Genomic DNA, 26,340 nt, shown 5'->3' with positions numbered 1-26,340 from the left:
CACCTATTGAATTTTATAATGCGATATTATTATTTTTCCCACCCAAATGTAGCCTATTTCTGTTCTGTTTCTTTACACTTACTGAACTTGAAATGTTTTCATCTTTTTTCTGCATACTCTAGTTCAGTGTACCTCAGAGCATATGCCTCAATAAAAACTCAGTTTTGGAGGTGTTGACCAAAACTGGAGATCAATTATTTCTTCCATTTAAAATGGATGTTGCTGACGAGGAAGACACACCACAACTGTAAATCGCAGATAGGTTTTTGAAGGTGATAATTGAAATGTCATCACTCTGAGATGAATCTCAAGGGATTGCTCTGGGGATTCATAAACCAGGCAAAAAACTGTAAGCTCACATCATCTGAGCTCACAGCAGAAAGCTCAAAACAGATGGGGCAACATGTTACAAGTGAACAAAGAAATGGTGTGTGGAAAGCTAGGGCCACAAGGTTATGGTAAAACCAGACTATAAAGCAAGCTGATAAAATGGCAAATTTCACACAGAGACAAGCTGGCAAGAGAAAAGCTGGCACGTGACTGGATTCCGCATTAAAGTAGAGAAATATGACATTATCGCACAGAAAAAAATACCCTAAACATACACTGAGTCTTTCCTCGTTGGCAGCATTACCACCACTCACACTGCAGTCAGACACGAAAGGGTTAATCTGCTGCGCTCCCGGGCTGAGAGGCAGAAGTAAACAAAAAGAGTGAGGGACTGGAGCTTCTCTCTTGCTGCTGAAGTCGAGGCGTGACCCTTGAGATAGGCACCGGGCTATCATGAGGGCGTCTCCCTGAGTGAGTGGCCAGGAGAACAGAGAGTCCTTTGTCAGGGCTGTGTGCGAAAAAGTGCTGAGCCAAGCAGGCCCTCACCCCTCTCACCCCTCCTCCCCTCCCACCCCACTTTTTTTTTTTTTCTTTCTCCCGAAGACACACACAGATGCTTATACACACACACACACACACACACACACACACTTGTCTGTATTTACCAGCGGTCCCAGGGGACGAGGCTTTCACTTCAGCTGGTGGGGAGGTTAAGGAGGAGAGTACAGAGCCCTGTTCTGTGGTTAAAACTGGATATGTTAGCATTTGCATTCTGGGATGCATCTTTAAGCTTTAGTATAACATGCTGCAAGGAGTTTTTCTAACAGCCCGCAGTTTGCAGTTAAATCGACTTTAAGAGAAATGTCATCCTGCCCCGCAAAATGTCTGCTCTTCATCCCTGCACCATTACGAGGATTAAAATAACTACACAACAGACTCTGTGTTTACTGGTCTGCTTGCAATTTTCACTGTGAAATTTTGCCAAGAGTGCACAGGAAAAAAACAAAAAAACTGGTGTCTATTTGAATGAGCCCTGCTTTTATTTACTCGGGGAAAATTAAAATCTTTCACATAAACAAGGATAAATTAGAAATGAGAATGAAAACATGTCAACGTCTCATTAGGTCCATATACAATGCGGTGTGCTCTGAGGGCTTCTGGGTAAATAAACAATATGACACCATCCTTTGAAGAAAATTGAGAATCTGAAATTAGTAATTTGTCTCACATTTGTTCTTAGACAACTTGTTCGGTGTGGATAAAGGGCAGGCAGCCTGTCCGCAAGTGATTTGTGTTGGGAATCTGTGTTTAAACATACAGAGACTCTCACTTACAGAACCCACTGCTTGTAATGCAGAAACAAGCCTGTGCCGTCTCTGTGAGCAGTAAAAACAGCCCCAACGGTGACAGCTGTAACTGCTTTTGAAACATTATTATAAAAAACATCAGTTCACCCTGCAGCACAACACACTGCAATGTGTTAATCTTTATGAGGCTCAGGTCAGAACTTCTTTCATTTCCCCGAGGCCATGTCTTTCTGCCACACACACACACACACACACACACACACACACGTATATACACTCCTTTAACCTCCCTCGCTGCCCCTGTCTACACAAAGCAGCCGCCTGAGGGGAGATCGCTCTAGAAACCCGGTGACAGAAAAGTGAATCACAGTTTATATAAGATTGCACCTTTACCCCCGCAAAGGGGAGGATGTAAAAAAGAGGTGCTGAGCTCTAGCATTGCCTCCAGGGCTTATGAAATGCTCCTATTGTTCATGCTAAATTAACTTTTTAGGGACTTTCAGTGGGGTTAAATCACTGGTGTCTAGTCATAGAAGATGTTTTTATTAACTGACTGTGACTTTCCTGGGATTGTTGCTCATTGTGGCACCAGACACTTTTGAGGTGACGCACACATGACTGATTACTTAAATTTAAATGATCCCATGTGATTTTTAGCTATGTTAGCAGCCTGGCTCTATGGATAGCACTCAGCATCAGTCTGTCGGTCGGTCCAACACTTCGTTCCAGACTTAAATACCTGAACAACAACTAAACTGTTGTGTTTCTTAGCATGCTTACACTCTATAAACTTAGATCTGTTAGCATTTAGCTCAAAGCACAGCTGTGCCTACGTACAGCTGCTAGGACGGCTGTAGTCTTTTAAGTGTTGTTACTGGATGTCTATTAAAGCTTTTGATTTGTGGACAACCGGCTCTACCTCCTCCACAGCCACCCCTGTTTACTTCATTTCTTTCATTTCTAATGTTTTATTGAGAATGTTTACATGCACATTAGTATCCTAAAAACAATCTTCCCACAAGAAATGAAGCACAAGCCATTTTCAATTGTCCATAAAGTTTTAATGGAAAAAAAACAGCAATGTACCCATTTAACAACAAAAGAAATTAAGAGAAATTGTAAGATTTCGAGAGCCAAGCTCTTATGTACAGCATATTGCACTAGAAAAAGAACAAACATCCCCCGTCCTCCTCCGTTCCCTCCATCGCTCCATGTCCCGCGCTGTTTGAAAAACTGTGCAGCAGACACAGAGCAGTCCCAACGATAACACAGCCAATGCTTTAACGAAAAAACTGCTACATCTGGCCTGGGTCTCACTTCAAAGGACACATGAATGTGAAATCCTTGAGACCACTCTGAACGTAAAGAAAGCAATGTGAAGACAATACAAACCCACCGCGCGCACAGCACAGGAGTCTGAAATCAGTTCCACTGTTCAGTTCATGTATTAAAAGAGATATTGTGGTTTTCACTCCATTAAATTACATTCAAACCCTTTAAGATACAGATTTTTTCAGGAATGTTGGACATGCATTTTTACTCCATTTACATATATTGAAAAAGCCCTTGAACTGAGAGTGACACAGCAGACTTGGCAATATCCAAAATTAAAAATGCCACAACATAAAAAAAAAAAGCAATCATAGAAAAGCAAAAAAGTTGTCTTGTTGTAGTTCTTTCTTTGTCTTCTTACAAAAAGATATGGAAAGATTTTGCTAAGATTTTTTATAAAGATAGCAACAATAGCTGTGTCAAATTCATGTCTAATGTATAAAAACACCAAATCACAGCACTTGACAGTAAAGATGCACTCTTTCTTGGATACTCAAAAACTGATTGAATAAATTTGATATTAAAGACACTGAAGGTTGAACAAATAAAAAAAAAAAATGTTTCACTTCAGGGTTGCAACAGTGGTTGGTAACGACAGGCTCAGATCAACACCACACCGACTGAGTGGCTGTTCAACCCATCTCACATACAAATAATACTGGGCACCATGGTGGCTCGTTCCTCCTTCAAATGTAAACCCACAGCCCTACTAGATTGTAGATAATAAAGCACAAAAACCCAGACAAGCTAGGCCGATCCAGCATATTACAGATCTTAAAAAGTTTCGGGAATCTAGAGGGGAAGTTCAGCACAGGAGTAGAAAGAGAGAGGCGCAAAATACAGTATACAAGTAAAAAAATTGTTTTTTTTTTTTTTTTTACAGTGCACATTGATTGCAAACAGTCGTTTCTGATATTGACAAGATTTTGCGTTGGTCAAACTCGCCGTTCGTGCTGAGAGATGTCAAAGGTTGAGCCTGTGCCTCGTGAGCCGATGCGAGGAATCAAACTGATGGGTTTTTGTTTTCTATCAAGGCACAACGAACACGCTGTGCTGTTTGTGCCAACTCTGTTGTATCAGAGTGCGTTGATCTCACAGAGCCCAAGTGACAAACGAGAGCTGTGACCAGTGACTTTGGGTAATTATGCCAAGTGTTGGTGATGATGTGGCAGGTCTGTTACTCACAAGGCACATTTTGTACATTTGATTGTCTGTTGTTCACGTGATCCGTAAAAGACTCACACCATTCGTGTGAGAACGCACGAGGCACATGGCTTTAGTCCAACCTCCCCGCACACACAGGCATCAAACACACACAACTGAATGCACATCAACAATGAGAAGGAAAAAAAGACTGTACACACTGAGATAGCATCTATACAGTAGCACTGAGCAAATATACACAAAATAAATTAGAATAAATTATCGAAAAAGAAAACCAAACGAAATGAAACTTGTTCTCGATAAGGACAGGGAGTAGTTAAACATGGCGATCGATGAAAGAGAGTGCGAGCGTGAAGCTTTGGACTGAAGAGAGTGTGTCACAATTATCAGAATTGGCTCAGCGTTCAGTGTTTGCAGGAAACAAACTTTTGGTTCAGCTCCTCGTGTAGTTACAGAAAAAACTAAATCTGTTACATACTTCTATGTTGATGTTGAGTAGAAATTATTTGGAAAACATCAAAAATGAAACACCTTTGCTTGGTCAGCATCGTCTACTACATCAAAGACTGACAGCACGGATGCATGGCGTCCTTTGCTCAAAGGCAGATCATTAGCCGACATAACTAATTAACATTATTAACTACTCCCTGAAGAAAACAAAAGAGAAGAAAAAAAACCCATCAGTGTCTTCAAAAGTTCATATCATGAATCTAAGAAATAATACATCAAATGAGGAATTTTAAACATCTTATTTAAAGTCCTTAAAGACTCTTTCCTTACATTGAGAAACAGTGGCTGTGTCGCTGCAAAATGCTAACGTAGCAGTTGTCGCACGAGGATGTATAAACTTTCTCCTATACCCAAATGTGTGTGATTACTAAAAATTTTTTTTTGAACTGTACAGAAGCTGACGTTCTCAGTGAAGCTCAATGTACCACTGGCAGTTTGGTGAAAGAAAGCACTTAAATGAAAGGGTGAGTTGATTACGTATCAACTCAACGCATCAGCACATCAGGATTAAATCAGTGCTCGAGACATTTAAATTCAGACCTGTAGTAAAAAAAAATAAAAATGCATCTCTGTAACTTTACCCCAAAATGTTTCTGTAACAAAGATATTTGTATTTCATTGAGAACACAGCCATATTCTGGGAAATGTCCTTCTATGGATGTCAGTTTGATTGCAAAATGCAACAGATCCCTAAGATTCTTACTTCCTCCCACTGGCTTGAATATTGCTCACCCCTAATAAATGCTGATAAATGCCATCTCTCTCACAGGTGACCCCACAATGCAGCAAAGGGGCAAAGTTTGCGATTGTCAATCCAGCCAGAGAAAGAAATCCTGAAAAGCTTTAGGAAATGATGAAATTCATCCAAAGATTTTCAGGAGTCTGATTGTTTTCCAGTTCCCTGATCGTAATCCCACGAAGGAGATTTTGTTTGACTTTGTGCTTATTTGGCTTCAAAACTACTGCAGGTAACGGTAAGCACACACTCCCACATACACATGATCACAATTTGAAAGCGTAATCACGTCGTAACTCAGCTAAAATATCTTTACTACACCTAAATTCAAGTATGCATATGTCTTTAACTCAATGGGGTCGGAATCTACACAGTGGGTTGTTCACAACATGAGTGGTACTTGGAGACAGGGGTGTTGATGGGTGACACAGGTTGATATAATGTCCCTACGTCTACAGTGGAAGCTGGTAAAACACGCATCTAAACTGATCAACAGTGCAACACCAGTGTGCGGCACGTCATGATAACCATTTTCAACTTAGCCAGTGTGGAACAGTAAAGGATAGGTACAGGGATTATTGTTTTTCCAAGAATAAATTAGAAATGTGCCTCAAGTCCTCAAGGTTTTTAAGTCAGTAACTTCAGCACAGAAATGTCCACGTCCACAGTCTGTCGCCAAAAAAAGTGGCCTAATCTTAAAATGTATGTCTTTCTTATGATTTCCTTGATGCAAAAGAGTTGTACTGTGGCAGGAGAGAATAAGGCATTCCCCGGACTGATGGAGGTCCTTCAAGACTTGAAATACCAAATAAAAAGAGCAGTTTACTGTACAAAATAGGTAATCTTACAAATATTTCGAAAATATCTCTTCAAACACAATGGCTCCTTCTTGGAAAGACGAAAAAACAAAAACAAAAAACAAAAACAAAAAAATTGTAATCAGTCTCCGTCCAGCGGTGACCAGTGTTTTCTTCATCTCATCTTCATATTCAATTAGAAAACAAAATCCAAACCCGTGTTCCATCTTACAGTGCCATCTCTTAAAGTCTGGTCCCTTGTCCCTGTGGGGGAGGGACAAGGGTTGAGGCAAGGACCGGCAGTCCCTTCATCTCTGCTCTCGTCTCAGACGGGGGAAGAGAGCCTCTCTTGGAAACAGAAAGCCAAACAGGGCCATCGTAAGGCGCATCCAGGCAGGCAGGTTTTGTCTCTGATGCCTCATAAACTGCGAGAAGACAGAAAAAAAAACACATTAGGTTATTATCAACGGGGAGAGAATGTTAAAACACAACTATGCTTGTCAGGCTTTTATCATTATAGTAATGAAAATGACTCCACTGCCTCTGATTTTGTCATAACAGGTTTTTGAGGTAAAATGTGAACCCTGGTAAACCCTGTGAGCTCGAACCATATGACCATGTAGACTTAGATGTTTCCAAAACATGAGCTTGTGTCTAGCAAACATGTCTGTCACACGCACATCCTGCCTGATACTTTTGCAGAATATACAGTAATGGGTGGCGTGGCTTTCTGATTTCTTTCATTTCAAGACAGAAGTTAAAACTGTATTACTTTAATTGTTTTCTGGCCTGAAAAAGTACATGAAAAGGATGTAAATGACCATGCTAACACCTGCAAAACAAGATATTTTTAACCCCCAGGAGCTGTCACTATTATTCAAATATTACTCTATCCTCCCCTATAAGGTTTGAGGGAGGAGGACTCTTACTAAATGTTGCACTGTTGACTTCTAAACAAGAACCTCAAAGTGAAATGCTTTCAGAGAACGCGCTGCCTATTTCATCACAGCTCTCTTGTAATAGCAAAGTCAGCTGAATAATTATCAAAACAAAGCCGAGGAAACAGAAACTGCTCCCTCCTATGGAGCTGCCATCCCCCTGATCTGTCATGTTCTATTGGGGTGTGCAGCCCACGTGGACTCCCCCCCCCCCCCCCCCCCCACCCAAACTCCTCATCTCTGATCCTGCACAGCTCCCCACCGGCTTTCTGCACAGCCGCGCTCAGATATTGCAGCCTGTTGCATAAGCACTCTTGTTACGATCTCTCTCCCTGTTCTCTCTCCATCAAGGTCTGTACCAGCCTAGCAATCAGAGTCCGCCACAGGCTATTTGCTGCAGGACTAGCAGACTGAACTGAATTGAACCAGCACCGCTAAACGTAACCCTAATTGTCCTTAATTGCCTTAATTCTACACTGCTGAGCTTATTTAAACAGCACCCTGGTTTGTTTCACATGAGGCTCATCTTTCTGCTGTCATTTGCACGGGCAGTGGAGGATGGTGTGTATTCTCTTTGCCCTTTTTAGGTTAATGCCCCCCCAGACGATTAAGAAAACCGACAGCGTGCATGTTTGCTCCTTTACTTATTGTTAGGATTGGATTAACCTTTCCCCCTTGATATTTCCTTTGAAATATTAGCATTTTATTGGCCACAGAAGTTGACAAAAGTGATGGATGAGACTCAAACCGCAAGCAGAAGCTACTCCACATAAACAAAACCCCACATATTAGCCCACACTGGCAACTTCTGCTTGAAGAGGCAAGTGAAAAAGTCTAACAATAGCAGCAGAGACATTACAGAGATTGGATATCATAAAGTATCACTTGTGATTATTCTCCCTTTGGAATATTCCCACAGTATCAGATGCTGCGGGATAAAACCAACTCGAGTGCAGACAGCAGACAAAAAAGAAAATGTTCTCTCTTATCTCTCTGTCACAGAGTTACACACACAAACCAAAAACACACACAAAGACGCACACTGAGGCAGTCAGCGGGACAACTGAGGTATTGTTGGTAGCCGTGAGTCAGACTCTATTTTTAGACGAGCGTATAAACAGCCGGCCAAGTCTACCCAGACACAGACATGCGGCTCACTCCTGCTTGTGACAGTCACATCGATCTCACCTTCTCTTTCTCAGGCTCTGTAAAGTCAGACACCTCTGCCGTATATCACTTTCTTTTCATTCTTTCTCTTGCTCTGTTTCTTTTTTCTCTCTTTTTTCTTCTTTCTCTCCCATGGCAAAACAGTCTCAGCAGCAGATAAGAAACCCCTCCCAGTATATTTGTACTTATTAACTAAGTTCACGGTCACGTGACTAATGTGAACTCTCAGTGAGACCGGTAACTGCTTTACAAACACTGATAAAAGTAACCCCCCGACCCGTTAACAAACACACTGTGATACCAGATCTTGCCAAAGGAGAACAGAACAGTGTGAGTGCAGATTGGACGGGGGAACGTGTTGTCACTTGTATCTTAAGACATCTGCAAAGATTGTGACAGATGTTTCAGTGGATTTTATGTCTTGACATGCACAATTAACTACATATCATAAACTGCACACAGTACAGGTGCTTAACTATTCCCTCAGGAGCTTTGCCAACAGCGAGCCTTACGCTCAATCCCTTTCATTGTCTCTAAAGGCTTCACAAGTCCCAAATTGTGTCATGCTTCCTGTGGTATGTTCAGTATAAAGAACTCATCTGAGCACAGAGAGTGTATATTTTAGGTAAAGGACACGAGTTACAAACAGAAGGTTGACTCTTTTAAAAAGAGCGGGTGTAGAGGGATAAAGGACACTGGTCAGAAATAGAAGGGTGTCATTTAATCTGCTCGCCCGGCAAGGATTTCACTCATTTGTTTTCTTTTCTTCAGTCTTTATAGACCAGCAAACACATAGTATCAGTGCCACTGACACAGTATTGGCAGCGTATTCCATAACCCTCTGCTCAGACTGAGGTGGTGTTTCACTAGTTGAGAAAACAAAGATGGCCTTGACCACAGTGCTAAACTAGAATCAATATTTAGATATTGACAGGGAGAAAGTGTGTTTCTATAACAGTATCGGCTGTCACAGTGTGTTGCTGGCAGCCAGTGACACTGACCGAACACATAGTAGTTTTGTAGGTTTAGTATCCTGTATGGAGTTAGTAAATCATGCCTTATTAGTGATTTTTTTTCCTTTACTGTGGCCAAGAAAGTGGTTGAATCACTGCAAAAGTTATTTTTATCCACTGTGGGTTATGGCCAATCCAGCTGGCAAAACTTCTGGCCCCTTTCTTCCCAAGAGTGAGCCACAAATTGGCACGAGGTAGCTCTGTGTCTCTAATCGAGTAAAAGCTGACACGCAGAAATAGTTCATATGTAGCACACAAACATAAACTTTTTGTCTCAAGTCGACAAAAATAGTTTAAGTTTAAGTCCCAGCAGCTCCAGAGACCCCCTGTCCCTCGCTGCTGACTCTCTCAGCAAATGGAGCATTTAGTAGGGTATTGTCCATTTCTTCTTTGAGGCAATGTAAGTCCACTTGTGTTCACATTGTTTACACATTGAAACATTTTAAACGTGCACACAGGCTGTGCAGCTGGTTGGTTTGAAATGGGTGTCATTTAAGGATCCACTTCACTGCTTGGGAGTGGGGCTTACCAGTTCAACGTGATCCTGTTGGAACTTGTCTCCGATCTCCCGAAGTTTACGACCAATTTGGGCCTCGACGCTCACCCCTGCCGGCTCCTCCGGCCCCTCTGCCATTCTGTCATCTTCCTCCCCTCTGCCCTCTTCCTCCTCCTCTTCAATCTGCCTCTCTCCCCGGTCCTCCATGGGCTCAAACTGAGCGGGGAAATGTGAGCGTAATCCAGCGTTGCCTAAAAAAGGAAAACATCAAGCTTCTTAAAACTTGTGTTGTTGCTTCTCTAAAATACCAAGACACTGTTGTCAGTGTCAGTGCCAAGATGGATATACGGCAAAAAGACATTACTGATATAAATTCAGTAAAACCACTAGACAGTGAAAAACCTCAGAAAACACTGTGCAGACAGTCTTAAGATAAGCCCAACTATCTTGATTACTATTAATGGCCTCAAACACAGCTGCATCTGAGCTAAGCCAAATATACAGTATCTACTTTACACCGCTGCTATGTGGCTTTCTAAAACACAAACTGGTTTTATAAGATCTTCTCAGATGGACAAATTACAAGGTAGGCACTCGGAGTACAACTGAAGAGTCCACAAACAAGAAAGAGAGGTAGGTAGGTGAAAGACTCAAACACCTTATTAAATCAACAAGGGCCTCAGTGAACTGCAATCTTTCTGTGGACTGTGTCACTGAGTTTACTCATTGCCTCAAGCATGCGCTTCTGCAGTCATGCCACTTGGAGGGAAAACAATTTTTTTATGTTATCATGTGTGCAGAATGTCCTGCTATTCTGCCGTCTTAGAGGACCATAATATCTCTAAAAAACTGAGCGCCCTGGACTGTGTTTGGGAGGAGAAATGGCACCGGGCCAAGTGCATGACATCCATTACTGGTTAGATTACAATGAACGACAGGGTAATATTATGTTTATGTATTGATGGCTTTAAATCCAAAACAATGTAGCTCTCACACACTGACACTGAGTCAACAAACAAACAACATTCTTATTCTCAATTCAATTAGGGTGATGTCACACTGATTTGATTAGAAATGGGAAAACAATATTGGATTAAAACTGATGAACATATTAGTGTGGGTATGTGCCTTTATGTATGTATTCAATTAGCGTTGTATTTTTATTGTCTGAAGAAATACTACTTTAAAATGCAAAATGTCTGGAATGTGACCATCATTTATCAGATTTAGGTCAATAGCATATTAGTAATAATAGTAATAAAGGTAAATGCAATTCTACACAGTAAACAAACGTGCGTATTATAGAACAGGGGAATCTCCCAGCTACAAGGAAAATTAATTTCTAGGATTTCTTTAAAATGGAATCAGTTTTTCCAGTGGCCCAAAAAAAGAGAAAATACCTCTCACGCTCTCATCCGATCTGACACTTATCAAATGAAACTGACAGTTTTAATCACCTGGGTCTATGAGGATGGTTCCCAGCTAGTAATCTACCAGATAAAAGGAATGACTAATAGTGTGGGGTTGCACTGGACGTACAACATTCAGTGGTGTACACTCAGTTTCTAAAACCATGAGCCCTCATCATGTTGAGCAGGCTTACATTCTCACGCCCCTCCTTACCGTGAAAGGGTATGCGAGGCTGCCGGTACAAGCCGCAGGGCAGTGTGTTAATGGCGATGCTATTGTTGTTGTGGCTCTGCGACGTGGGCACGGCAGCAGTGACGGCAGCGAGGGCCTGTCCAGCCGCGATCTGTGTGGTTCGGTCTTCGTATTTGACGTCCCTAAAGGGCGTTCCCCAGAGCTGCGAGATGGGCCGTGACATGTCCTCCTCCTCATCATCCATCCGACGCCTCAGCGGTAAACTCCCTGGAGAGAAGAGGGGGACACGAGATGGAAACTTTAGAATGAGATGACTTTTGAATATTGGTAACGTAAATATAACATACAACAAAAATAACGGGACTGTGTTTGACTCATCTTTAGCTCGCAGGTAATTTGGGTGTGATTTGTTTCAACACCAAACAAAAAGTGCCAAATATCGTCCTGTTATCAGTGGAAACTTTGCCCTCTGGCAGATGGAAAATGATCTCACCCTGTCTACATTAAATAGAAATAAATCATTAGTCATTAATTGCCCAGTGAGAGTCTAATGGATAGTCTCAGAAGCACAGATGGATCTGCCAAAGTACATTTCTATGTAAAGAAAGGTAATAAACATACAAGGGGCCAGCTGTAGCTAAAGCGATTATCTCTTGTAACATAGCGATGAGTGGAAGCTGGAGCCAAACGTATGGAAACACCCTGTGTAGGGAGACCCAGTGGGCGGCTAAAAATGCTTCGCCAGATTTGCCACCCTCCCGCAGCAGATTTTGCCAAGCTGTTCCTGTGCCAAATTGTAATTGAGTGCCAAAAGATCCACGGAGGAGGCTTTTTCCCCTCAGAACTACCTTAATCTGGAACAGTGTGCCACAGAGCAGAGCACAGTCAGGGGATTAGCTTCCTGCAGCACAATTCTGCAGCTCAACGTTAAACCTATGCTCATTGTTCCCCCACTCTCTCTCTCTCTCTCTCTCTCTCTCTCAGCCACACAATCACTGGATAGCTGCCCGTCCACACTATTAACGCACACACACACGGCAGCAGGCGGTGTGTGAGTGAAACCTCAGTGAAACCAAACTTCTGGCTAGACTGTTATGTGTTGCGTGCAGCAGCCGTTTCATGAGGGAGATAACAAGTTTCACTCCATCCTCAACTGTGCCTGCTGAACGCAAACACTCACACCCTCTTCCTCCTTGGCCACATGCCAGAATCTGAACTACTGTTTCATCTTTTTTGTCAAGGGTGCCCGGCTTTTCCTTTTCTTGTGTAAGTGGAGACAAATGGGTTGGGTTGACTGGCAAATGCAAAAGTTGAAACTGGATATACTGGTATTGTGTTTACTGAGTGAGGCAGTCCCAGTCGTATATCTCTTTGTGAAAGTGTCCTTTTGCATGATGTCATATCATATGGAGTCAAAGGAGGAAACTACATTTAGCTGTGGAAAAATACTGTCTGATTAGCCAAGCCACATTATTCGTGAAAGATGTAACTCTGAATGGGACTTTGGTAAACAAAAAAATATATTATTGACCCACCCACCCTCTGGTCTCCGTTGCTCCAGGGGCAATTAACACCGAAATCAGTCTATTTCGCCAATGCACACTAATTAGTTATGCATTACAGAAATACAAAACAGCCCGAATCTGTGTAAACTTTTCCTCCAGGCAGGTTTAGTAGTACATTAATTAATGCAACGCAAGCAGTTAGGGCTCCTCTGCAACTGTGCCGCAAGTTTCACTGAGATCAAATGTGCACTTGTGTTGTGTGTCAATGGCAATGCGAGCCCTGTCTTGAATTTCCACTGGCAGTCAGCAGAGAACTGGCAAGATAACCATAGTGTCAGACACATAAAAAAACAAACATAGACAGGGAGACACACAGAAAGACATAACACAGACACACACAGAGAAACACACACTGCCTGGGGCAGCAGGGAGGCCTGGCAGCCACCACTGTGATGGTCAGAGGCTCAAAGCTGCAGCAGAAAGTGGCTCCCTCTGCTGCACCATCTGTGCACCGGGCTCTCCTCCATGCACGGCTCAGGGTGGGGGGTGCACACAAGGTGAACTCTGCTGCTATTTTTCCCACTGCCTTCATGAAGCTATGAGTACATATCCTGTGGATATCAGCGTGCAAGTGACAGGCTGCAATAAAGTCATGAGCCCTACTTCATCTATCCCTGGAAAAGGACAACAGCCAGCCCAGCTAAATGTTGTGTAATTGTAGCCTATTATTTATTATTTTGTTGTTTTGTTGCAGATACAAGTTACCACAACTGTTGTATATGCGCAATTACAAAAAGTTACCAACTGCGATTTTCATCAAGGTGTCTCACATAACGTTTATAAGTGGGCTCCGGATGACCACCGGGGATGTGCTGCATCTTTACCCGCATCAGGAGCACAGTGCCCAGGGCAGCTCAGCGCGTAAACACGCGAGGACCGACCGCTCATTAACTGCAGACGTAACATCCACAAACTCCTAGTGAAGAAAACTGTCGAAACATTACGACACATGGTAACTAAAATAAAACACACAACCACAGCCGAAGAATTTGAGGATTTAAACTTAAAACATTTCTTTTTGGACCGTTTTTTTTCCCGCTTTAAAGTGGGAACAACTTTAGCCTGGGTCCTTGCTAATGTTTTACTCGTGACAGCGGCAACAGACTAGCAGGACAGTGTTATAATAGTGTTACTCCTAATGCTCCCTATCCTCCGCTAACCCTATCTCCTCACTTCGCCTGACAACTCTTCCCCAAAACAAACACCTCTGAGATAACAGAGCCGATAGCTTCAATGGCTCGGAGCACATATCAGTCACTAATGCGTGAAATACAAACAGGACACGTCATTTCATCGTGTTTAATAACTGGGTGGTGTTAAACTACCCCACAATTAGCGTTAATATTGTGTTACGACAAATAAAACAAACCGCAGACCAACGTTTGTGTCTCAAAGACCGGCCAACAGTCCACGCGCGGGAGGTGATGGACTGCAACGGTCACTTCGTCATTTAATTCAGTTCGTCCGTTAAAACAAGAGAAAGAAAGCCTCAGCGGTGTGAAGAACAGGGGGCAGAAAAACACATATAAATGCTCTTCTCCCGGTAAGTCCGCTCACCCCCCCCCCGTCTTCTGCCCGGGCATGCCCCTAGCTGCCCGCACATCTTGTTGACAAACTCCCAAACGAACAACGAGGCACGCCACGGTGTTAACGGGCACGACGTCTCCCTTTTAAATTCAGAATAAACGACCGTTACACTCACCGCCAGCAAACGCGTTTTCCGTTGTGATCGGTGGTATCTTGACAACTTGCCGTTACCTTGATTCCTACGGACTGTGTTGGAGCGACTCGTATCCCTCTTTGCATTACAACCACTCATAGATGTTTGCTGACTAGAGGGGTTGTTTTTTCCCTCTGTCAAAGCGGTCCGCCCCGACGGCCGGGACCCGCCCCTTCAAAATAAATGTGAAAGGCACAGAGAGTCAGCTACACTGTGTTATGCAAATACAGCACACTGAAAGGACAGAAAATGCCCTTATTTCTGTTGCTAGAATCCATTTGGATTGGTATTTCAGCAAATGTTCAATGGTGGAGGAAACCACATAGTAATTAAAGTATATGCATTGAAGATTGCAGTAACAAGCATTGCTACCTAAATGCACTTGGAAGTATCAAATGTAAAAAGCCCTTAATGCAGAAATATTGTTTTACTAATGTGTAAGTGACATTTTACTGTTATAGTTTATTAAGGTGACGCTCATTTTAAGTATTTGTTGTGCATTTTTTTATATATTTACATATTTATACACAAATATATATCTGTTTTGTATGTAAAATGTATTAACATGTACTAGCCTATACTTGTCAAATAAATGTGTGAAGTAAAAAGTACAATATTTCCCTCTGTACTGTGTATAAGTATCAATTATCAAATGGAAATACTCAAGTAAAGGACATATATATATATTGTAGCCTACATAATGTAGTCATTTCCATACCACTGCAAATGGGTTGATTACATATTTTGCCAAATTAGTCAGTAATTAGTGTTTATGCCTTCAGAATTAAAATAATAATAAAAGCTGCTACATAGTCAAATTGGTGTCTGCATAAGATGTTGAGCTCATACTGTATTGTTGTTGAGGTAAAAAAAAATAATGTGTCTGGCCCTTTAAGAGAAGTCCTCCTCGCTACCATAAGCTGGTGACACGCTGCAGACCAATCAGATGGTTTGTTTTGGTCCCGCCTTCTGCTACGTGTATCTTGACACGTGGAGGGGGAAAAACACAAACCCAGATCAGACATGTGACTGCTTCACAGTCAGCTCAGCTCAGCTGATTGGGAGCTGCTGCTAGATAGAGTGATTGTACCCACCCAGTTACTGGGGGTCGCTGTGAGGATGAGTTGTGTACTGTCAAGGCAACAAATAGATTCACAAATTTAATTGTCACACATGCATGTCAGTGTTCCACTGAATAGCAGCTGTTTTTTTTTTTTTTTTATCTCTGAACATGTGGCATGCTAACATTATTAGAGAGATTTAATATAACATAACATGACCAGTGTTTATTCAAGTATTGCATTTAACTGCAATTTTGAGGTTACCATGTCATGCTACTTTATATTAAACCCTACACTTTATTTCAGAGGCAAATCTTGTACTTTTTACTCAACCATCTCACAGCCATAGTTAGTACCTTGCAGATTATGATTCCATATACAAAACCTATTAAATATGCTTATTAAATATGATACCCTATTATATATACACTAATAAACTATGAAAAGAAAATGCTGTATTACTATGGCATCAGTAATAGTAATGCAACAATTTAATATATATAACATAACGCTCTTGAAGGGACCGTTTTTTTACGTTTGATACTTTAAAGACATTTTACAGCTAATATCTTTTTCTATTTATGTAAAGTTTGAATAAAGGATGGGAATATTTCCTCCACCATTGAATAACATAGCAAAACATAACATAACACTGGGTTCAAATGCTCTTAAATTCATCCTGGTTTAACAACAACGTATTGATATAAGCACAGAGCCATTTTCAGTCCATGCCCTGAGGGCACCCATTGTTGAACATGGTGTCCTCATCTGATGGATGCACAGTGACAGTGGAATAAACAGTAGCCGTGGCTGGTGACCCTCATTGCAGGGTGAGGGCACGCCTATCCACGGCATGACTCAAAAGAGGAAAGAAAAAAAGTACAGTGAAATCAAGCCTTATCTCTAAAAAGGGGTTACTGAGTTCAAAACAGCCAGGCGAGAATAGTGAGACTATTTGATCCTTCGTGTGAGTCAGATTTTTCCCAGGAGACAATTTCTGGATGAAAGCAGATGCTGTTGCTTTTGCGTGGAGCGTTGGTCAGCCCGTGCAGGATGTTATGTTTTCACACTGTTCAACTCCTTTATTGTACAGCTGGTAACGTGCGAAGTGTGATTTTCTCAACTTGTCACAAAATTCCCATGCACAGTTTACTGGCAGACCAGCAAACAACCCCTGCTCAGCCTTGTCTAAGCTGCCGCTTGAAGGCTCCCAACCCCCCATCCACACCAACCCCCTCCAACTCCAATCCTGCAGCGAAAAGGGACCCCACCCAAAATTTAGAAGAAGACATCAGATGGTGGTTGTTTTTGTGTGGCTCACTCTCTCTTTCTCCCTCTCTTTGTATGTGCTCATAAGTTGTCAGTCAATAAACATTCAAGCAGATTTGCATGCATAGGAACAAAAATAACAACATTTTCCACAAGTGTTAACCTCCCTTTGCATGTTGCATTAAAAATATAGAATCAGATGGAAAAGTAGACCGCCTACTGACTCATTGCTTATATAAATATTGCTATTTCTTCAACAGCATTTTTGACCCAGTGGTACAAGTATTTAAGCTCAGATGGTGTTTGAATTTCATAGCTGCGACATGAAGAGTCGTGGAGGTGTCAGTAGCTAATATGTACTGAGTAATTCAGATGAACTCAAGTTTTATGTTGGCAGTAAATGCTATACCATTTCATCTGTTGTCGCCTGATCTTTTTAGATATTAATGATTTGAAGGACACAGCTGTGTTACGTGAATAATTTCTAATAAATACCTCACCATTAAAGCACCGTTTGAAGAATAAAAAGCTGACTCAAAACAAAACAAAACAAAAAAAAAAACCCCACTGGAATTAAAAAGTTTAAAACATCAGTTTGATGTGGTATTCAGACATTTAAAGCTACTTTTCAGAGGTGGAAGCTTTCAAAAATTAATTAGTCCACTGTGTACTGCATTTGAAAAACAAAGAAATGAAAGAAATCGAATTGCCCATAAGCATTTAATCGCTTTTTTTTCTCCCCCGAGTTCCCTTTATCAATAACTAATTAATGTTCCCAAACAACAGCTCCAAGAATAGTGCGTTTCAATCACAGTCAGTTATCTCATTGCCAATGGACTCTGGGGAATACAGTAGTTTTCATCAGTTAAACTGTGGTTCGGTGAAGTCTTTTTGAACACAGAGCTGTTAACCACATTTGTGTTGCAAATCGGATTTTGTTCTCTGTTTTGGCAGAGAACATAACATGATGCGCTGTCAACGCACGAGATTCAGAAACACAAACGTCATATATTGTGCAATCTCATCCACTGTTTTAAGTCATTTGCTGTCTTTTACTTTCAAGTGCACAGCCTCAGACCCTTTGAAGAGGGAAAACAGGCTTTGTGTTGGCGCTGAACTCAGAACTTGTCATCTAAACTGAAACTTCCAGTACCTCTAATGTGTCAGCTGCAGTGGCAGACAAAGTGTCCCAGCCCATTTTTATTCGAGCAATTTTCCCCAGTGAGGCAGTCAAAAATTATCCACAGTGAGTTATTTCTGACTACGTGCTGCCAGAAGAGGTGATAAGGCTCTGGATGTTGAAATTTTTCAAAGTTCACTGCATAATGATACAATTTGCTTTGTGGCTTTTTCCCTAATGGTGCCTGACGTCCAGACGCTTTGTCTTCAATCTTCAATCCGTTCCACACCCAAACAAGTCCATCAGTGTTTGTGCGTGTACTGCGTGCACTTTTCGCATCACAATTTCGTGGTTTCAATCACCTTGCAATTTAATTATCTACCTAAATCCCTGTTTTAGGAGGCTGTTTTTCACATAAATTGGTTGTGAAATTTCCTGACAGAGATGCCAAGCTTTCACAGGTTATTGGAAACCTCTGTCCGCTTCCACCCCTCCTCCTCCTGCCTATTCTGTCAACACCTCTTGATTTTTACCACAGGTACAGCAGGGGCTCAGCCAATGAACGTAGCTCTCCCTGAGTTCATCCAAAGGTAACACATTTGAAGCCCAGAACCACCCCAGGGGAAACACTTCCTTATGATTATGCGTATTTTGACACCACTTTAATGGCATGAATTAAATGCAACCCAATACAGAAGTAATGGGTATGTTTTGGATGAAGTGTGGTATGGAAATGAATTTGTTGCACTGTGTCTTTCTATTTGTCTTCACATGTTTCCAGCTGCGATGGCAAGTTGAAGTAAATGAACACTTAATGATTACTGAACAGCAGCGGCAGCAGCGGCAGCAGCTCGGGTGGTAAACAAACCATTTGTCAGGCAGACTGGCAGCCTGATGACATCCAAAACAGTTCCTAGATCCAATTTGCAGGTGTCCTCGCACTGGAGTGCCGCCATATATCATTGTTGTTACAATGTTACTGTTTGATATCACTAGGCTATTCCTTTTATTACTTAAAATCCAGTGTGATTTCAATCATCATTTGTTATGATTTGATGGTATCACATAACACACATCTGTTTGATTTTGAAGACAATTGAGCACTTATCCAACAGGCTTCCGCACTACATCAGTCAGAACTGATTGACTCACTACCCCAACATATCTTATGAATTAGATGTCCAAGACATTTTACAGACTCATCGTTTGCACACACCGTTCCAGAACTACTCTAACTGAGCCTTTAGGCTGGGCTTGCACTTGCACTTTTTGAATTAAATGTGACAAAGTGCTCTTGAACAAATCACCAGACTGTTCCAGGACCACCTGTGCACTGACCTCTGTGCAGAAGCATGTAAATATGTCTGGAAAATCAGAGGATAATTTTAGGTTTGCGACAATTTTTGTTTTCTTATGATCTTATGATTTCACTTTGCTTGCCAGTGTAATTGCTGGCGAGCAAAGTCATATCTATCGGGGCGAAAATCACAACCAGACAATCAAACAAACAGGTTTGCCAGATTCTCTAAACCACTTTTGGATGTAAAAGTTAGGAATGTTATCAGACTTGAAATGTTAGTAATGATCCTTCGTTGGACAGCAAAACTGTGTGTGCAAAGTATGTAAGTATTGCTGGTTAAAGTTGTATCTGGAAGTCATTTTGTAAACTGTGATAGATGTTTTTTTTTTCTTCCTTCCTATGAAACACATCCTTGTATCCTAGGAATTACATCCCAATTGGATGATTCCACACACCACGATATAGGTCCAATGCATTAACGTGCACTGCTAATGCAGAGACTAGTGTGCCCTTTACGTTGCAAGCTGAAAGTGAGGGTGTGTTTGATAGGCGTGTGGCGAGACTGACTTTCATGTAGGAGTTTGTGCCCCAAACCTGTAAAAGATTGAATACTTAGCTGAATTGGCCATTGAGTTGATTGTCGTTCGTCTGTCAGCCAATCATTGAAAAAAAAAAATTTTTGTTTGTTTCTGTGTAAGATCCTTTTCCTGTTGTCAGACACGATCTGAGCTGGTCAGTGGCAAAAACAATCCCTTTTAATGGACGTATTTTGATGGTGTGCAATTGCCTGCAAGGAATACGTTTTTAGTTTTGTGACTGCACACTGCAGCTCCCTCTGTAGCACTGGACCAAATTCAAAAATATTGAAAACTATCACACCCATTAGTTACTCTGCCCGAAAATTTGGGAAAATAATGTCCAGATTGAAATACCACTATACTGTGGTTCCCATATGCAGGTATCGGAGAAAAGCACACATTTTTAAAATGTTTACATTGGAACAAACATTTTTACATAATTCAGGAATTTGCATAATATTCTGATGTCTTTTTTAACAATGTTCTTGTTAAGTTAACAATTAACTTATTAGTACAATATTATTCATACTAATAAGAATAATGGCCAAAACTATTAAAATAAGGACAAACTAATTTTGGTGATCCATGTGTCACATGGTCATTAACTACATTTTCTTTGTATCTATTTTGAATAGAAGAATTGGCTCTAAAAAACAGTACTGGAGTGTGTTACTGTGGGACATTAGGAAGCTGCTCAACCCTTCCTTGTTGTTTTAAAGGGAGAATGAAGTGGCTGCACAGTGGTCATCTGTCCACTCACTTGCTGCTCTCCAGTTTAATTCTTCTAACTCTGTGTGCACTCAAGTGGCAGTAATGGGATTTTGGGAAGCCCATGTCAGATGTGATGAACTGCCTCCCCCTGTTAACAGTGGGTTTAGTGGGGGTGGGGGAGATAACATGTTGGTGAAAGATATGTCGGAGTTTGTTTTTTTGGGTGGGGGAGACCAAGCTATTCTGCGAAACACAGAGACAGTTAATCTTGTTACCTTGCAGCTTGACAGGGCTCAAAAGTTCAGGCACCACTGTACAAGATGTACCTCAGCATGTGCTCCTACAGTTCTTCATCTCTGCTTTTATACAGTTCCTCTTCAGAGATGTCACACAATTTTCTAAATACCTCATTGGCTGCTAAGTGTTGGTAGGTAGGCGCTGTGCAGTGGATTAAAAAAAGAAAGCAACGATAAATCATTGAAGGAAGGAGACATGGATGGAAATAGAGTTGGAGTTGCTCTTGTTTCTACGGTAACTGTCGATGGGGAGGTACCAGGGATGAAAGTGGAGGGAAAACAAACCTCCCCGCTCCGATGGCAACAGCACAGCAATTGGTTCTCGTTTCCTGCGAGGACAGGAAGAAAAAAAAAAACATAACAAGGTCCCCTAGTAGCCCAGGAGACACAGTTCGATGTTGCATCAGAAAGCAAGAGGCAGGGCAAACTGAACACGCGCTCGCAAAACATGCACACTCAACTCGCACATGCACATACACATACACATACACACACACACACACACACACACACACCCACTGGCTCTCACACACGCACGCACAATCACATGCTCCACTTCACCCTGCAGCCGCCCCTCCCGTTCCTGCTCCTCTCACTCTCCCGCCAAAACATCTACAGCACGTGAAACCTGCCTAGAAACCGAGGGGAAGCTTCCGCCTTGCTCTGATTGGCTCAGCTCCCTAGCAACCGCGTATGCCCAACCAGCCAGTCAGGCGCGTTGTGAGAGGCACACTGACCCAATGAAACAGATTATTCAGAGGCGCGGGCAGGCACAGTGACCTGGTAACAGTCAGGAGAAGAAGTCAGGGAGACGCTAGAGGGAGAGAAGAAAAGTTCTCGGTGATTGGCTCACAGATTTCTTCTTTGTTCTGATTGGCTTGATGCTTTCCTCTTTGCAGTCATTCATACATTTCTCTGCCTGCCTCAGCACTAGCTGCTCTGTTTCCTCCACCCTCAGCCGGTTCGTTCAACTTCCAGAGTGGCCACCCTGCCCTCAAGGAAATCCACTGCCCAAGGTCAAGGCAAAGACTGCGCTGCTGAAATGGGATTGGTTTAGACAAGCAGGAGCAGAACAAGATCCTAGTAACAAGTACACCTCATCATGTCAGCGCGGGATTAAAGCTTGTGATCAACAACTTGTTAAACAGCACAAGTGCTCTTCCTGTTGTCACTGCTGATGAGCTTGTTATTGTGCTGCTTGTAATGGACACGGGCCAGCGAAAGGCGTAATTAGCTTTTCACTTAATAATGCAGCATTTGACAGGGCTGTTCTCCGGGCACGTTGCAAGACACAAATTAGCAAATGGTTAGTTTGTTTTGAAAAACTTAGCTTTTGAAGACAGCCTGGGCGAGGTTCACGGAGTCCTTTTAAACATTCCAAACTGCTTGCTCCAGCAGTGTGGGGAATTAATGTCAATACCCTGCAGGATCAGGAGTTCACATTGAATAGTTAATGAGTTGGGGGAGAGAAGGACTCAAATAATTCTGCGAATCGAGCATGCCATGCATACTGCCTAATTTAACATAACTGCAGGCAAAAACTCACTCAGGCAGGAACATTATACTGCTATGATTAGTAAAAACAACATTACCATCCAACACAGAAATTGCTCATAGCTCCCTAACAAATTAGTTTACTCGGGTCGGAGGATGAATCTATATTAGAGAATTTATTTTCCCTTTCAACAATAAATGTTACTCGTTGTTATTTATTCTGTTCTGAATGTTTCGTTTTAAATTGTGATTTGGAGCTAATAAGTGTTTTCAAGCTCTTTGCCAATGGTGCAATAGAGCGTTTGTACTTCATTAAACCTACCTGAAAGTGTCAAGATATGCGTGATTCAAAAACAGAACTGCTGTCAGTTGTTGTTTTATTTATAGATGTCAAAGGTTTTACTGCAGACTCATGGTGACAGTTTGGTACAGCTAGCGAAAACTACACACATTTGTTCAGTTGGTACACTCACATTAATGATGCATAATAGCATACATTGTTATTGCTTTTTGTCTGAACACGCCTTGCAACTGCATTCGATTTAGCTAGGTATACCTAGGAGGAGTAATTCAAGACTCCTAAACAGAAATAGTTAAAGATTTTGAGAAATATACATATCCACTTACTAGCTGAGAGTTGGCTGAGAAAGATTGTGCACCTCTAAAGCTTACCAATTAACATGTTATACTGTATTTTGTTTGTTCCACGGTGTCTCTGCTGGTTGCCTGGCAATCTCGCTGTGACAACAAGACTCCAGGAAGTCACGGCTCCCGGCCAAGAAATAGTTTGGCACATGACCGCAGTGTGGCGGTTCTTCACTTCAGTTTGTGTACAGATTAAACAACTGAAGTAAAACAATTAGTGAGCTTTAGACATAGGTGGACTTTGTTACTTTTCGACCAGGCTAGCATTTTGCCCCTGTTTCCAGTCTTCGTGCTAAGCTATGCTAAGCTAAGCTAAATTACTGCTAGCGGTAGCTTCATATTGAGCAGACAGACATAACAGTGGTATCAATCTTCTTATAAAACTCTCGGCGTGAAAGTGAATACTCATATTCCCCACATTGTTGAACTATCTCTTAAACTAACTCTGTGATGAGTCAACAGTCTCAGAAAATGGTACTTTTACCCACCGCTAGTCGGCTGTGCATATGTGCATTTGAGTTATTCAGTATGCATGCTGTGTTGTATAAAATAGAAGCTGACTTTGTTCCCCAAATGAATTGCTATTAGGAGTCCCCTGGGTCCTTGGTAGCCTGAGGAATTATGAGATAAAGATCACGTTGCGTTTAGCAGTCATCACAGGAGGATTTCTCATAGGGACACGTACTTGTGTGAAATCTTAGATGTGAGTTTCTACCATATACCTCTTGTCATGATGAATATTAGCTCATGAAAGCAACATGGTGTGTGCAGTTGAGGTTAAAGGAAGCCTATATCATTAAATCAGTCAGATGGTTTGATATTCAATGTTGAAATGTCAACTGTCAGCAGATTTTGCAGACCGTGCTTTAACAGGGTTAGCACTTTACTTTTTTATTTCCTGCACAGACCTTCATCTAACTTGTTAAAGGTCGACGATCTTAGTTTCTCTCTTTGCCAAGGCCTCATTAATGTCAGAGGGGTGGACTTTAAGACAAACAACCCTTGAGGGCCTTTTCAAATGGCCGATCCGATGCGAATCCGATGACTCACCTAATTTAAAGTTGTGTTGTAGGAGAACATAAATCCTCACTGTCAATACCTGGCTCCATCTTTCACCAGTCCAGGCACTTCTCGGAAGCCAACATGTGTCATGATTTTTTAAGATTTTGTGTTTCGTATTACGTCATCCCTCCAAGCTATAGGGATTTACATATCCTTGGTTTCTGGGGGGGATCAGCGGAACACTGTGCTCATCCGTGAAATGACCTATTCAACTTTTTTTTGTTTGGCCTGTTGAGGATCGCCTTTGCAGTCTGTGTGAAGCTAATTGGATACAGCAGAGCACCAAGCGGGCTTCACAGCCAAAGGGAATAATTCCAGGAAATAAAGCATAAAGGTATTGTCTCCATGAAAACACTGTGCGTTTAGCATTTTAAGCACATCACCATCGCCGGAAAAGGACTGGCAGAGAAAGCAGAAAAAATGAATGTTAGACAGCTCTGTGAATAGAATCCTCTCTCTTCTTCTAAACACTGAGAGACACACACACACACACACACACACACACACACTTCCTCTTAGGTTTGATTTCACAGGATGTAGTATTATCATGCACATAATTACTTTAGCAGGAAATGCCAAGGAAGGGATTAACATATGCAATATTCATTCATATTAAAAGAGGCCCATAATGTTTGGCTGTAAATCTTCCAAATACTGCATCTTGTTCTTATCATCTTGACACACTAAGTGCATGGTTGTTGTTATGATATAATTAAAAACTGAATGTACTCCTCGTGGAAAGAGAATTTTAAACCATACAGATGCTGGGAACTTAGCTTTAATTGCATCTCGTTTATTCATTCAGCTCTGACCTACATAAACTTCTCCAAAAATCATTTATCAACCAAATCAATTATCCCGTTGCGGATTATTAGCAGACATAAAAGACCCACAAGAATTTAACAACATCACCTCTCTGACATGGTTTAGAGATACAACAACCAAAATCAACTGAGCAGCTGCTCCTTTTCTTTGAAATCTCTCACACTTGTGCAGCTTCCTGGGCAGCCCCGGTGTATCTCAGGGGGGTCAGCAGCTCTGAAGGATCTCCACTGTGCTGCTGAAGATTGCCTGGAGGTGTGACAGCCGCCCTCTGATCTACAGCCGCCTCTGAAGATCTGAGGACATCCTTTGCCCATATCGTCAGTCGCAAGCGCTCCTCATATTAAAGCGGTGGCACTTGAGCAAGCCACGCAGGCACACAGCGTGAACCCTGATTTCCACCGTCTTCCTGAAAATAAAGAGCTAGAGAATATCTACGAGGCAAAAGCAGCATATAATGCAACCAAGTCAATCCTGGGCATGTTTTGAATATTTTTTTAAGGTTGTCTTAATTAGACAGCCATTTTCCAGTAGCTCAGTCAGTACACACTAGAGTGGTGATGCAAAGCATTTTAACTAACACACACCATGCTTCACACCTCAAATGTTAGAATATACTGAATACAATTTTGTACCCCTCAGCAGCGGCTTTGCAGAAATTTGTCAATCGGTTTTAAGAAATGATCCAGTTACCACAGAGGCATTTTATGCTTGCAAAATTCTATTTTCTGGTCAATTTAAGAAAGAAGGCGGAGGCTGCATGACTGAGCTGCGAATTAATTTTGCTGTCTTTACTCTGGCTTCCTTCCTCTTTTCCCAGGGGCTTTGCTTTTTGGGTGACTGAGCCTTACACAGCTTTCTGTCACTGCTTGCATGCAGCACATGGGCAGCAGATGTTAGCAAGCTGTGTGTCAATGGTACCAGAATACCCCTCGTACCGCTTTGACAGATGTGGCTCCATTTCAGTTTGACAAACACACCTGTGGCCAGGACCACCTGCTTTTGACGACCAGCACATTCCTGCAGCTTGCAGTCAGTGGAATTAATGGTTTGTCCTGAAATCACTGTGTATGTGTGTGTGTGTGTGTGTGTGTGTGTGGGAGGAATGACTATTACACACTCCAAATATTGCTCTGACAAAGATCTGAAAAATCCCGTAGTACATTAACAAGACCACGAGTCTACAGCACATGCTAGTGGCTCGGTGAGGCAGAGCAGTGCTTTGTAATGTCTGGTGTACAGTGTAAATGACAATGGCCATTTCTGCACTCTAATGCTAACACACACATGTATAGCAGGTTTGTT

General features: G+C 41.9%; 1 protein-coding gene across 1 annotated transcript; it reads right to left on the bottom strand.

Moving 5' to 3' along the window:
* Window positions 1–2,676: 2,676 nt before the first annotated feature.
* On the bottom strand, window positions 2,677–14,807 carry LOC127368219 (bcl-2-modifying factor). Its single transcript, XM_051408785.1, has 4 exons — window positions 14,660–14,807; window positions 11,414–11,659; window positions 9,824–10,041; window positions 2,677–6,601 (listed from the first exon to the last, which is right to left on the bottom strand). Exons 2-4 carry the CDS (start codon window positions 11,634–11,636, stop codon window positions 6,485–6,487), a joined length of 558 nt encoding a protein of 185 aa, XP_051264745.1. The 5' UTR covers window positions 11,637–11,659; window positions 14,660–14,807; the 3' UTR covers window positions 2,677–6,484.
* Window positions 14,808–26,340: the final 11,533 nt, after the last annotated feature.

Source organism: Dicentrarchus labrax, unplaced genomic scaffold (genome assembly GCF_905237075.1).
Source record: "Dicentrarchus labrax unplaced genomic scaffold, dlabrax2021, whole genome shotgun sequence".
Taxonomy (NCBI): Eukaryota; Metazoa; Chordata; class Actinopteri; family Moronidae; genus Dicentrarchus; species Dicentrarchus labrax.
The sequence above is the reverse complement of the archived record's forward strand: the minus strand, read 5'-3'. Positions and strand labels throughout refer to the sequence as shown.